Source organism: Rhamphochromis sp. 'chilingali', assembly GCF_963969265.1.
Source record: "Rhamphochromis sp. 'chilingali' genome assembly, chromosome: 22".
Taxonomy (NCBI): domain Eukaryota; kingdom Metazoa; phylum Chordata; class Actinopteri; order Cichliformes; family Cichlidae; genus Rhamphochromis; species Rhamphochromis sp. 'chilingali'.
This window is the reverse complement of record NC_137950.1, coordinates 31202427-31217458: the sequence shown is the minus strand read 5'-3', so window position 1 is coordinate 31217458 and position 15032 is coordinate 31202427. Positions and strand designations below refer to the sequence as shown.

The 15032-nt window shown below is 43.3% G+C and overlaps 1 protein-coding gene and 1 long non-coding RNA gene across 2 annotated transcripts; one reads left to right on the top strand and one right to left on the bottom strand.

Moving 5' to 3' along the window:
- Positions 1–3104: 3104 nt before the first annotated feature.
- LOC308390880 (D(1)-like dopamine receptor) lies at positions 3105–5577 on the top strand. Its single transcript, XM_080873210.1, has one exon. The coding sequence runs from the start codon at positions 3984–3986 to the stop codon at positions 5307–5309; it is 1326 nt and encodes a 441-aa protein (XP_080729336.1). The 5' UTR covers positions 3105–3983; the 3' UTR covers positions 5310–5577.
- A 1552-nt stretch (positions 5578–7129) lies between these two features.
- LOC308390776 lies at positions 7130–13166 on the bottom strand. The gene is made up of 3 exons (XR_013970496.1): positions 13083–13166; positions 12952–13013; positions 7130–8063 (listed from the first exon to the last, which is right to left on the bottom strand). It is a non-coding gene; the product is annotated as an uncharacterized lncRNA (long non-coding RNA).
- Positions 13167–15032: the final 1866 nt, after the last annotated feature.

The following is a 15032-nucleotide window of genomic DNA, read 5'->3' as shown; positions in this document are numbered from 1 at the left end:
TTCTCAGCTGCATTTGAATAAAGCACCAAATCCACACTTTTAAGCTTAAATTTCAAAACTAACATTTTAACTACTGATTTTATCTATTTCTGATTTTATATACTGTTTTGTTTGTTTGTTAATTAGTTGGTTTGTTTGATTGTTTTAATCAATTTAAATCATGCTTTTTACTTGTTTTTGTTTCTAATGTCTCTGTAAAGCACTTTGAATCACCTTGTTGTTGAATTGTGCTATACAAATAAACTTGCCTTGCCTAACAACAGCTGATCAAGCTTAAACGTGCTGCTGTTTAGCGCGACATCGCTGGTTTCCTCTTTCTGGCACAAAGTGGGCGATAAACAAACAAGAGAGAGAAGCTGATTAGCTGATCATTGATCAGTTTCATGATTGAAGTAGCAACAAGAGAGGGAGGGGGGAGGATGAGAGAAGAAGAAGCAGCTGCAGCGTAAACACAGAATAACTCCAGCTTTGTGTCTTTTTTCCATTCCAGCTGAAGTCCGGGACAAACTGTTCCTTTTCTCCTCAAATGAAATGCATAATATTTTCTCTGAATATGGGACGATTACATTTTTTAAGGAGCCGTTGACAACTCTACGAATCTTATGAATAAAATAAAGTTCACTATCAGTAACATCATAGCACCCACAGCTGTATAGAAACTCCGTCATGCTAGCTAGCACGCAGTACAAGTTAACTGACTGTAAAAAGTCAGCACAACGAAAATGAACTAAACGTGGTTTATATCTGACCCAGATAGACTGCAAGTCATAACTTCTTACCTGGAGTTCAGTTCACAGCCTCGGGGCTCTGCTCCTCCTGCCTCCCGTTTCCCCTCATCCACCTGCTGGCCTCTGTGGAAGCTCCGCCACAGCCACCACCAAACAACAGTTGTTTTTACACATCGGCCAGCATCTGGCCAATCCACCACCTTTGATTGTTTCTGCCATTACAAGGAAGAAAAAAAAAACAAAAAAAAAAAAAACCCACCATCGGCCCACCGAGCAAATGCCCGGTATGCCTGATGACCAGCTATGGTCGCACCATCAGGTGGCACGCGTGCACAGGGTTGCCAACCCCTGCAGTCCAGTATATAGAGACACGAGACGACGAGGCTCCAGTTACAGCAGTGCAAGTAAACAAACAATAACTATAAGAAGAGTAAGGAAATAAATATACACTTTAGGATCAATAATGATAATAGGATCAAGGGTAAAGGGATCAATAACAATTTAAAATTTACAGTTTGACAATTTAAAATCTCACACACAATATTTCATTCATAATGTTGTAAATCCAAGCCCATCAAGTATTCATAATCTGAATCCTGGGTTGTGCGAAATCCCAGAAATAAACCTTAGACAAACTGAACCTGTGAACTAAGGTGTAGGTCTGTTAGTTTATGTTGTGGTGATCCTCGGGTTGGGGGATGAGTGTTCATACTGGAGTGCAAAATTAAAAACATATGGAAGATGGACAAGAAAAGTTCAAAGCCATCAGGTGCTCAGTTTAGAAAAAATAGAAGAGGAGGAGAAACGAGCAAAAGATGCAGATAAGTAGATGTGTGATTGGATAATGGCAGCTCATCCTGAACCAATCAGAGTCAGAATACTTTATTAATCCCTAAGGAAATTATGTGGGTTACAGTTGCTCCAAGAAGAAATGGTAAAAATAGTAACAGACTAAACTCCAAACATGTATGAAATAGCACTAATATATACAGATCACTCAATTATAAATATCAAGGATTAACAGAGGTGATTGACGAGAATATTCCAGAGCAGAAAAGAGCGTGTGTAAAAAGGATGTAACTATTGCAGTGTTTACAGTGTGTTCGATGGAGGAGTTGTACAGGGAGACGGCCACGGGCAGGAATTACTTCCGGTGTCCTTCAGTGGTGCTCTTTGGTGACCTCAGTCTCTCACTGAGCGTGCTCCTGTGACTAGTCAGTACGTCATGGAGTGGGTGGGAGGTGTTCTCCATGATTGTCCTTATCTTGGACAACATCGGCCTCTCAGACACCACCCTAACAGAGTCCAGCTCCATCCCCACAACATTACTGGCCTTGTGGATCAGTTTATGGAGTCTGTTGGCATCTGTGACCCTCAACCACTCATAGCACTGACCACAGAGATACAACAAGAAAACATTAATTAGCAGGGATAGTGGAAACGTCTGTTTACGTTTGTAAGCCACTTGGCTATGATAGTAAACAGTAGACACTGATGTAGCCAACTGAATCTTTTGGACTGTTTCCAGCACAATATTAATTAATCATTGTCAATTTGTCTTTTTCTCATTGTACAACGAATTATGATTGAGGGAGGGTTCACCCAGGGCGCCAAACAGGCTAGGACCGCCACTGCCCAGGACTCCTGTGAAAACTGACAGCATCACAGGAAACAGGAAGCCAGGCTGTGACGGTGACGTGTGTCCACCAGAGGGCAGAGTTTCACTGCCTTTGAGGCACCTGAGCTTTGAAGGAAAGAAAGACACCTGACAGCTTCAGTGACGTCACCAAAGTCTTAAAAACTGAACACGTGATCATGTTTCGAGCTTCTGTTTTCTTCCTAATATCTGGATAATTAATTGATAACTAATCTATTGACCGCGTGTTGCTGGTGGACCATCAGAGGTGTTCACATCTATATTTCATATCGTTTTCTTTTATGACAGAGGTTAAAGTTCAGCTTACGTCTCATCGCAGACTCAGTGTCCCACGTTTTATTATTATGGTGCTCATTAACAACAACAACCCAAAAATGGCAATAAAGGAAGAAAAAACATGCTTCAGAATTCAGCCTCTGTACATGCAAAATATTTAAATGGCTTTTATATGTAAATGAAAAACGAATAAAAGAACGAACAACACGAGTTTATAACGTATCCTTTTAATTATCGCGCCCACAAAAATATATGAATGAAACGAAACCTGTAAGTTAATTTTTCTTTGTCTGGTACGATAAACTTTTTTTCTATAATCCGCTGATGATGTTGGATTTTAAAACTATAGTTTTTTTTTTTTTTAAAGAACTCTTATAAACGCCGGAGGTCACCGAGAGCAGCTGGGAAAGCAGTTTTATTTATAAGGTTCTGTGAGGCGAAGACTGAAGCTGTGCAGGACCGAGAGCGACACACAGCGAGGAAGTCTCAAACTGTTTCACGACCTGCAGGCAGGAAAGCTCAGTTCAGACTCACCTTCATCAAACGTGCGGCTCCGTGAGTGCGCTCGCTCTGCAGCAGCGAGGATCTGCACCTCCTCACTCCGAGGAGCTCTTCTCTGAAAGCAGCTGCTGTGGATCCGCATCAGACACACCTGAACTTGAAGAAAAACGGGAAACCTTCAGATTTCTGTCAAAGAAACCAACACAGAACTTAATTACTGCTCCAGCTGATCCCCGCGGGAAGTCGCGGGTCCATTAAAGGTAACGCAGACGGACACCTGAGAGACCCTGACAGGCACAGACAGGTGTGCGCAGCAGCAGCAGGGGTTCCGGGCCCGGCTAGAGTGTCTGTGGCTCTCTGCAGGTACCCTCCCACAGTGGGACACACACGTCGGGTCGGCTGGTGCTTCTGTCTACCTGTTAGCCCTGCGACGGGTGGAGACATGTCCAGATGGTGCCTGGGTCTGCTCCTGAGAACCGGATCACTCGTTAATGAAACTGCTGTTTCCAAAGTTTGTTAAACAGTGAGTGGAAGTGTTTGTTTCTCCCGTGACCTGTTAACACGAGAGCAGACGTCTTTGGCACATTAAAAACATAAAGAAACTGAAGCAAACGAACTCGGCGTGAACTTTCCACGCTTCGGTTCAGATATTTCACTTCAGCCTGGAGGTGATTTTGTTTCGGGGTTGTTGTTTTTTTGGTTGTTCTTTTACAGACCGAAACATTTGAAGTGTGCGTTTCACGTGCGCTATATATAAGTGTTGAAGAGCTCTGAGCTCGCGTGGATTCAGTATACCTGAGGGAGGGACAGTCCAAGTGTCCATGGAGACTTTCTACAACCACACGCGGAACCAGCGGCAGGACCAGAGCCAGCACCCAGTGGTCACGGCGGCAGCGGACAGCCCCGCGCACGGGAGTGACCTCAGCCTCCGCGCGCTCACCGGATGCGTCCTGTGCGTCCTGATCGTGTCCACGCTGCTGGGGAACGCGCTGGTGTGCGCCGCCGTCATCAAGTTCCGCCACCTTCGCTCCAAAGTCACCAACGCCTTCGTCATCTCTCTGGCCGTGTCCGACCTGTTCGTGGCCGTGCTAGTGATGCCGTGGAGGGCCGTGTCCGAGGTGGCCGGCGTCTGGCTGTTCGGCCGCTTCTGCGACACGTGGGTGGCGTTCGACATCATGTGCTCCACGGCCTCTATCCTCCACCTGTGCATCATCAGCATGGACCGCTACTGGGCCATCTCCAGCCCGTTCCGCTACGAGCGCAGGATGACACGCAGGTTCGCGTGCGTGATGATCGGTGTGGCGTGGACGCTGTCTGTACTCATCTCCTTAATTCCCGTGCAGCTCAACTGGCACCGCGCGGGCGCGCAGAACGCCACGGACCCGGGGGACTGCAACGCGAGCCTGAATCGCACCTATGCCATCTCCTCTTCCCTCATCAGCTTCTACATCCCCGTGCTCATCATGGTGGGCACGTACACGCGCATCTTCCGCATCGCGCGCACGCAGATCCGGCGGATCTCGTCGCTAGAGAGGGGCTGCCGCGCTGTGCACCGGCGGGCCCGCGCCTCCGCGCACGAGGAGAGCTCTCTGAAGACTTCCTTCCGCCGCGAGACCAAAGTGCTGAAGACGCTGTCGGTCATCATGGGCGTGTTCGTGTTCTGCTGGCTGCCGTTCTTCGTGCTCAACTGCATGGTTCCCTTCTGCCGCCTGGAGCGCCTGGGCGCGCCGCCCTGCGTCAGCGACACCACGTTCAGCGTGTTCGTGTGGTTCGGCTGGGCCAACTCGTCCCTGAACCCGGTCATCTACGCCTTCAACGCAGACTTCCGGAAGGCCTTCTCCACCATCCTGGGCTGCAGCCGCTACTGCGCCACCTCGGCGGTGGAGGCGGTGGACTTCAGTAACGAGCTGGCGTCCCACCACGACACCACCCTGCAGAAGGAGGTGTGCGCTGCGCCGACAGAGCTCGAGCGCGACTTCGATAAAGTTTCGGCCACTTCCGTTGATTCCAGGAACCGCCGGAACTTGCTGCTGCCCGCCATCCTGCGGCACGAGTGCGAGGCCGAGATCTCTCTGGACATGATGCCCTTTGGACACGATGCACCGGCAGACTGTTACGTGATACCCGGTCAAGTCCAGGACCTGTGAGCAGACCGGGATTGACCTTTGACCTTCTGCTTGTGACTTTAAATGAGGGGATTTTTTTCCTGTTGTCGGGTCATTTAAGTGTGGATGATTTTTCCATCAAACATTTGAGAGGATGTAAAAAAATGGATACTCATCATTATCATCATCATCCCGACTTCAGATTGAAGGCAGGAGGTCGTCCTGTGTTTGTCACTGAGCTCTGTTATGCTCATTCCCAATATTCCAACATCTGGACATAAAAACAGATGACAGAGTTTGTCCGAGTCACTGGAACGCCTTACCATTTCCTGTTAACGCTCTTTATACATTAAACTCTTTGCTTGAGACTCACTTCGTCTCTTTCATTTGGACCAAATCTCCACAGTTTTGGTTCCTCTGGTACTTTCCCCACCACCACGTGAAGCTCGAGAAGATCCGACTAAAAGCACAAATCCAAAATGATCCATTGAGTCAAACAGGCAGTTGTGTGTTTGTCAAATGTCATTTGTTGGAATTCTGCTCAAATCTGAATTTTAAAAACAAACCTCATCCTGCTTTATGATCACTGAGTTTATCTTCTAAATCCTGATTTCAGTGTTAAAGTTCATGATTGATCACACAGACTAACAACTAATCAGTTGTTGCTACCACGACATGATGACAAATACTTTTACTGATATATTTGGTGTCCAGTATTCGGACACTGCATGGACCCATTCGTGGCTCTGATGACGTGTTTATGGCTCAAGAGTTAGGAGTTCGCCTTGTAATCGGAAGGTTGCCGGTTCGAGCCCCGGCTCAGACAGTCTTTGTCGTTGTGCCCTTAGGCAAGACACTTCACCCGTTGCCTACTGGTGGTGGTCAGAGGGCCCGGTGGCGCCAGTGTCCGGCAGCCTCGCCTCTGTCAGTGCGCCCCAGGGTGGCTGTGGCTACAATGTAGCTGCCATCACCAGTGTGTGACTGTGTGGATGACTGGATATGTAAAGCTTTGGGGTCCTTAGGGACTAGAAAAAGTGCTGTACAAATACAGGCCATTTATGTGTTACAGCCCACGCAGGGAGATCAGGGATTTTTGTAATGAAATAAGTGAAACAGACACAATTTATATGTTCGTGACTTTTTTTCCTCTCTTGTCATAGCAAAAAATAAATAAATAAAAAAAAAAAAAAAAAAAACACCCAACAGTCATAAACAATCTTTAAAATAATTCATCCTTTAAGTCAGCACTGTAAAAACAAGATTTTTCTGTCACCGAGTTTTCAGTTTATAGTAAAATGTAAAATTGTGTTTACAGCACCGCTCACAGGCTTTTCCTCTCACTGTTAAACCGATAACTCTTTAAAGGTACTTCTTTCCTTTAGCAGATCAATTTAATCAAAGATTCTTTGCTCAAGAATCCTTCATCTTTGTTTGAATCTGCAGCTGCTGAACAACAATACTGTGCACTTAATAACAGACACAAATGAGGTTAAATATCTCAGGAACGTCAGGAGTGTCTGTCAGAGACTTTAAATGGCACCAAGCTAACAGGGTGAATGTCGGGAATGAGGGGAAAATCCGTCCTGATTGTTCTCTGCTCTCGTTAGTGACACTGTCTGGATGGCACACATCATCACACATAAACTAATAAAGTTGTGTGATGTAATACAAATGACCTTAAACTCACAGATATCGATGGTGGTTTGAATTTAAACCTAAGCCCTGACTTGTACTTGATGCCCACAGATTGAAAGCTGTTTGATGTGAGTGTTCAGACCCACTGACTGAACCTCCCTTTGATATGGTAAAGATGGAGGACAGATCATTAATAACAATTACATCATTAATTTTGGCATCTAATTGGCCCTTCAGGTAATTGCAGGCTGTCGGAGTTTGTACATGCAAATTGAATGTGAAGCTGAACAAAAGCCAGATGAGCGTTTCCACGATGGAGTTTGCTGGAAAGCTTTGGGCTGCTGGTTGTCGGTGAGCTGAGGCAAAGCTCTGCAGACTCACAGAGACGGAAAACCTTTTCTAACAGCTCGTTGCAGACGGAGCAGGAACTGTGAGATAAAGGATTATTACAAACCGCGATCATGCAAAGCTCCTTTAGCATAGTCCAAGAATGAAATTGAGCACAATAATTGCACTTTAAAGTTACTGTCATGTTGCTGTTTGAAGCTTTGGATCAGTTCAAGATTAATGTCAGTATTTCATTTAAATCTTCCTCACTGTGTTAAGGTGAGGGAGAGCCAGACTGTTGTTTTACTGCACAGGAACCCGACAAGTCCGCGACTTTAATGTTAAATGTAGGACAAAGGTGAAGGCAGCAGCATCACCACGCTTCCAAAATACTGAGATTTGAGGGGGAAATGCAAATTTTCATCAACAGTCAAAAAAGAAAAAAGGAAATTCAACAACCAAACTCAAGTCTGGCTTCAATGTCACCTCCAAAAATGTCCCTGGGTGGAGATGTGGAACAGGTGGAGCGCTGTGATGTTGAGTGGATCCAGATGGAGAGGTCAGAGCTGATTAGCATTCAGAGTCAAGGATGAAGGTCACAGAGAGCCCTGAGAAAGGAAGTTTGGGTGATCCGAGGCAGCTTGCAGGTGTCCTCTGGAGTGTCTCTCACTGAGCCTGAAAACATGAACTCAGAGAAGAAATCGCTGCAGAGATTTCACCACGTTTGTTGTTCTGACTGACAGACACCGAGCAGCCAATCCCAGCACACCAGGGTCCAGCATGGCGCTGAAAGTGTGGCGCTCCATCTCTCAGAAACATGTACAACAGGAAAAGCTGAAAATCAAAAAATCATATTAACCACAAACTTTTCAGGTTATTAACAGCAAACACAGAAATCTGTTTGTGCCATTATGGAAATGTTTCACTCTTTTATAAAACTGCAGCTCTTTCTACCCGATGAACATCAGTCAGCCCAGACTGAAATGTTACATGTGTGAGGCAGACACGTAATAAACAAGCAGAGAAACCATGTTGCACAGTCACATGATCATTGCAGCCTGTGTAATGCTCAACTACTGCATCAACAACTTGATTTTCAGCCCAGTGCATGCCCACAAATCTCACTTATTCCATGCAGTAATCAGCCATGTACAGGCTGTGAAGTTGGAATTTGCTCCAATCAGAAACTTCTGGAAATAAAGCATATGATGCATAGTGGGTGGGTCCAGCACTGGCAGAAATCAGAGAGAAATATCTTAATAGTAATATGCACAATTAACAAGCACCCTGAATCGGATAATTGAAGAAGTAAAACTTCTTCCAGGCGATGAAGTGCCAGAAATCCAAACTCCATTTGAATATGCAACAGATCTTTGAGATGTTTGTGTTGCCTTCAGATTGCTCTAAACAGTTGTTAGTCTGCACTCAGTCAGTGAAAACTGCTCCACTGTTCCCAATATCAATATAGAGTCTCCATCAGGTTCAGGACTATGTGAAACCTCTTGAGTGTTTATAGCAGCAGCATCAAGGCAACTGAGCAAATCACAAATTTATCCAAGGTTGTGCTCATAAATCAGCAGGATGACACGATGAAACGCTGTCGTCTGCATATAACATCTGTAATATATTTTAATCTAAGAGGTATGATGACCAGAATCTGTTATCCAAGCTGAGGTTTTAAGTACAGTCATCTTCCACTTCCCTCACCTATGGTGTGCCACAAGGTTCTGTATTGAGGCCCTTATTATATACATAATGCTGATTCAACGTTTCAGTTATGGACGTTCTTCTGTCACATTACATTCAGAGCTCTGTGCACTCAAACACGCATCACTATGCTTATGTTTAACATAATGAAGATGTGACTACGACACCTCATTGGTCAGCTTATTGCCTTCTTTGATGACATTTTGTTAAATAAACAGAACAAGTGCTCAGTATTGCACCAGCTTCCCCTGTTTGAAGCTTTTGTTCCACATGTAGAAATGTTGCTGCAGCCACAGCAGCAGCAGAGGTGAAAGGTTGCACAGAGAAACAGACAACCACACTTAAGAGCTCTTTGTGACACACACTCTTTCATCTCCAGGAGAAAGCGGCCAGGATTGTGCTCGTGCCTCCTTTCATTCGCTCTCTGAAGTCACTCAGTGCCAATGCTGGCGTTTCAGTGACAGCCAGGCGGATCGCCAGAGAAGATTAACAGTGTTCGTCTTCTCCGAGGTATTCAAGTGTTTGCATAAAACACATACAACCACATGGAGGGAAAACATGAAGAGAAGAAACCAACAAATTCAACGATAGGGGAAACTCCCATTTCAAAATGTGTTCAAAATCAGAGCGCTTAGAATAAAATAGAGTAGATTTGATTCATTTCTTCTGCCTTCATGATATAACAAAAAATATAATGTAAAATCAGTAATTTAGTAAAAAGGATACTGTACTCAAATATACAGATTAGTGTCTAATTACATCTTCCATTAACCGGACCCATATAATTAATCTAGAATAAATATCAGTGGGTTGGCAGTTTGTGGAAGCCACTATATCTGAATACAGTGGAGGGAAAGGACATTTGCCATGCAACTAATGGTGTTTTACGTATGTGGTGCTAGAGAGCGGAGATGCAATGTGCAAACCGAAGGAGAAAGAAGTCACAGGTGTTTGCGTGAAGGTACATTTAGATTCATTCTGCACCGTCATACCCTACATGTTATCCCCTTCACAAAAACACAAGGAAAGAGAACGCCACTGGCATCTTATTAAAATGTTGTCTTCATTTAAGTCAGAGCTCTAACACAAAAACATGCTCCCAGGTCAGACACGTGACCCTCTCATCTCTGGAAAGCTGACAAGCGCAGCCAGCAGCCAGTTCTAAGCTAACATTAGGCTCCAATGCCCTAACAGTCACTTTCCGGCTGATAAATCGTTCAACTGCGTCTCACCTGGCATTGAAAGCTGAGGTAAACAGCGGACTGACTGCCTTCTACAGTTGAAATTTAAGGTGGTGTCTCTGACAGATGAAAATAAGTTATCCTAGCCACTGTAGCCAGGCTTACGCAAATAAGTTTCTGGAGGTAATTCAGTAGAATTCTGCAAGCTGCTGACATCTGTTAAACTTTGACACACTGTAGCTTTAATTGTCAGGCCATGGTTTGACTTTGGGATCTGGGGTCTTGGTTGAGTATTTTCAGTACATTTGAGTTATTCTCACCATTTTAAGTCTTGAGTTGTAGTTGCTTTAGTGTTGCCTTTCACTTCATTATGCTTTTCATCATCATTCATCCAATGTGACAGAATCACGTGACTTGCAAAACAACCTTTGTGCCCATGCATATCAGCCAGTTTAAAGAAAGTTGGAACCCATCACCTCTGACCGTGATGGTGTCAGGTTCAGCCAGTTAAGGCCAAGTCTGCCTATGCTGAATGTGTAAACGTCAAAGTGTCTGACATTGTCCACAAAAACCTAAAGCTGACCTAATGACTGGTTGCCCAGTAAAAGACTGGAGAACAGATTTTGTTGTTATAGTGCATTTAATGACCACATGATGCATGGAGGCCCAGGCTCAGCTCATCAAGTTGACCTGACACACACACACGGTTTCAACCTAACTTTATTCTTTCATGAGTTATTTACACATTTCTCTTTCTTCACAGTCATTGACATGTTGAAGAGGTTTTCACGTGAGGAGCAGATCGAAATTGTGTTGATATCTGGTGAACGCAGTAACCGGGTCATTGCAGCAGATTTCAATGCAAGACACCTTACGAGACCACCCATCTCCCATGCTACAGTCAGCAAACTGCTGGCTAAGTTTCGTGAAACTGGTTCAGTGTTGGATTTGCCAAAATGTGGACGCAAGAAAACTGTCACTAATGAAGAAACATCAGTGGCTGTTCTAGCTTCATTCAGCAAGAGCCCACAGCGTAGCACTCGCCGCATGTCCACATGCTCTTTTAATCAAGAGCTTTCCTGCATTTTTTCCAAAATATTTATTTATTGGCTATGCTATATTTTGCCTGCAACAGGCAGATGATTGTGGTTTTTGGTGAACTTTGCTCAGTGGGGAAAATCGCTAGGATTTAGGACATGGATTCAGCTTAACACTGTAATACATCTAAAACTTCTGTCCAAAATTTTGGGATTTCTGGACATTCACATAGGCAATGCATCAGTGTACCTTTATCCCCACATTGTTTAATAAAGTTGGGGTGATACATGTTCTAATATATACTGGATTAGATTAAATCGGGTGTTTATAGATTGTGTTTGGGCTTTCAAGTAGGCTTTTTGACATTCCGCTGTGGTTATTCTACACTTTAAGTCTTGACACCATTCAAATCTTTTTTTTTTTCTGAGGACGTTTGAGAGCTGTCCCTGAGGTTGTTATAAAGACGGGATATTAAACCCTTCATCAGCTGATGGTTTATTGCTGTGTCCTTTAATGAGTTTAGAGTGGGCAGTGTTAGGGATTTGAGTTTTTGAAATGAAGCTTCTGATCTGTAGAAATGTTTGGTTGCAATGCCAAATTTCCATGTCAAGTCATTAAAGCACATTAGGGTGTCCTTGTCAAATAGGTCTGCAACTTTACACAAACCTCTGGCAGCCCACATTTTAAAACCAGAATCTTTCCAACCAGGGTCAAAGGCCTTATTGCCCCAAATCGGTGAGAATTAGGATAGTGCTCCTGTTTCATTTTTAAGCTTAAGTGCATCAAACCAGACAAATGGTATTTTTAACAAACGGATTCAATGCATCTTTCAGATCTCTCACACACACACTTTTGTGGAGTACAGGTAAGAACTGAGCAGTAAGGGGGTAGTGCTTGGCCTTTCTAAATTTACCCAGGATAAAGTTGTCGTTGAAAACCAGCATGAAGCTATAGAGAGCAGATGACATTTTAATGCTATCCAAATTAAAGAGCTCAGTTCCCCAGCTACTCAAAACAATTTACCCTACAACATCTCTGGGTATAAAATTAGTCAAGCCAAATCGGCCATCCTCTTAACATTCTCAGAGAATTAAACCACCCATTCAAACAACCGTTCAAGTTGCCTGAGACAGTCTTACCCGTGTGTGTGAGATAAATATAAAAAAAATTCACTCCAAAGATAGATGATTTGGCATGTGCAAACCATGCTCCAACAATCAACTCTGTTGTTGAATCAATTGATTGACTATGCCGCCAATCTCTGATTGGACGCGTAAACATTCCTCTTAGTCCTCCAGATGACTTCTTCACAAAGGCAAAAAAATAATACGCACCAAATTCATTTGGAATAACAGACGAGCCAGACTATGCCTATCATTACTATATCTTCGATAGGGGAAGTCTCTGTATTCCAAGCCTCATGCTTTCCTGCATTTTTAATGCAAAAAAAACAAAACAAAAACAAAACCACACTGTACACACTTTCCACATCAGCTGAAGTTTGACCCAAGAGTTAGTATAATTTGTAGAATTTAAGATGGTGGAATTGCCAAGGGTACACAAGATCAGAAACTGCATTTGTTTAAATGTATAAAAAAATGAATGAGATTCCCCATACCAGATCGGTAAAGGCCTGGGTTAACGATCAGTTCTGTTTTTTATTGCTAGCACTTCTAGCACTGGCAGTTACAGCTGGGCTAGTTTGCCCTGAATTAAAAGATTTCAACTAAATGTAAGCTTGTAAAACAAAGTTAATTTAAGCTTCTGGGCATTCTGAAGTTGAAGGAATAGCTTACCTTTCATTGTTACAGAGAAACAAGATCCACTGCTGAAAAGCAGGAAACAAATGCAGGAAACCCTGTGAAAAAACAAACAAGTCTCTGTAGATAAACTACTAAATCAGACAGCATTAAATTTCACTACTCACTTCAAAACAAGCTTGAGCCCCATGTCTAACTCAAAAAGCAGCACGAGTCATCTACAGCAAGTCGGGATGAAAAACATGGGGAGTGCTGCTACAGGTTTGTGCTTTAACTGGTGTGTGGTTGCTGTTCGCTTTATATTGGTGCAGTTGCAATTACAGTGATTAACCACACCTGGTAAAACCTGCATTTAGCTTGCAACTTGGAAGTGTTTTACCTATCTACTGAACAGTTAGGAGCAAATGAGCGTAACCATCCAAGGGGAACAAGTTGTCAACCTAATCTTATATTGTTTATATACTGCCTGCTTTTTCTTTTCTTTTTTCAAACAGTCAATATGTCAAAATCTTCAGGTTAGTATTGTGGAACTTTGACTTAAAAATGAAATATTGGGATAAATTGAAAATCTAAGATAACATAAAAGCTATTTTTAAAAAACATTTCTGACTTATACTTTTGTTTTTTCCCAGTACAGGAAACAAGCCTCCATAGATATGACCCATGATTCTGAACGTACAATTCTTATGTTTTAATGAACACTTAAACTTAATTTAGATTATGTTTCAAAAACCAACATTTTAAGTCCTTCCAGGCATTTCAGATGGCTGTGGAGTTGCAAGACTTGCTTTTTGAACATTTTGTTCAGAGGGTTACACCAACAAAGATGAAGTGACAGTCCAAACACTGGACTGTTGAATTAGAACATGAACACAGAGGTTAATTATGTAAAAAATGAATGATCAATATAGCACTGAGTTTGCATTGAAAATATACCTCATATCGGTATATCTAAATCCTACAGCTATGCTAATGTTGTGCTAAAAATTCATAGGACATTTACGGTTGCACATCTGAGGCCTTACAGCATCAACAAAACCAGCTAATGTTAGCTCAGCTCAAACTTGAGTGTTGTGGTTGCAGAGAGCGGGCTGGCAAGGTTCGTCAGCCAGCGAGATAGTTATGGGTTATTCAGGAAATTCATGTTCACCAAATCAGAAAAAAAAATGGTGAACAAAACTAACTCGACTTTCTTCTTACGGTTCAATACACAGTTGTAAGAAACCTGATGTAGGAACATATGATGGGTTTACTCATGCCAGCAATGTTTTTGTGTTACTTGGGGAGCGGCTTAGACACAGGAATGTATTTTCAGCTCACTAGCAGTAGAAGTTTGGCACCCAGTTATCCTGCTGCATTTATTTACAGGCCATAATACCCATTATTCAGTGAACATTATTGTATTTAGAAGATTTGGTTCACGGTCCGTAGAGTTGGCAGCACACTGCAACATCTAAAACCAAGATGACTGACAGTCAATGCAATTTTTCTTTTGTTTAATGTTTGAAGACATCAGTTCTTGCACAGCTGAGGGTCAGCATCACCTGCAGAAACAAAGAAATTACCACACAGGTTTTGATTGTTCAAGTGCTAGATGCTTATAAGTAGCCCCTTACCTCAGATCCACGGCTCTTGAAACTCAGTCTCAGGGAAACTCTAGATACTGTGTCAGAGGAAAAGGAACGACTATATCATCAGAGTATTTAGAGAAAGAAAGGGCTTCTCTTCCCCGCTGGTAGCCATTCCCAGACTGGACGATGTACGATGAAGGAAATATGGGAGGTGCTGCGACCATGCCCAGTGGCACGCTGTAGGTATACAAGCCACTGAAGTCAGGGAAAGACTTGGATGGCAGCCATCTCTGAGAATCGAGAGAAAGGGCTCCTCCTACAGGAGCAGTAACCCAAGGAACACCACCAAGAAATGAGGATCCATAAAAGCCTCCAGCACCATCCCCTCCACCTCCGAAGCTGCTAGTCCCTACCCCTCCAGTATCAGAAGTCCAGTCATCACCAAATTGATCTGAAACTAGAAACAGATTTCACACAGTTTCTTTTAATTTTTAATTTAAAAACAGAAAATCCAAGTTTTAAAGTCTAAGTCAAGAAATGAAATAA

Coding starts and splice junctions, on each gene's coding strand:
- LOC308390880 (XM_080873210.1), top strand. CDS start 3,984: ATGGAGACTTTCTACAACCACACGCGGAACCAGCGGCAGGACCAGAGC.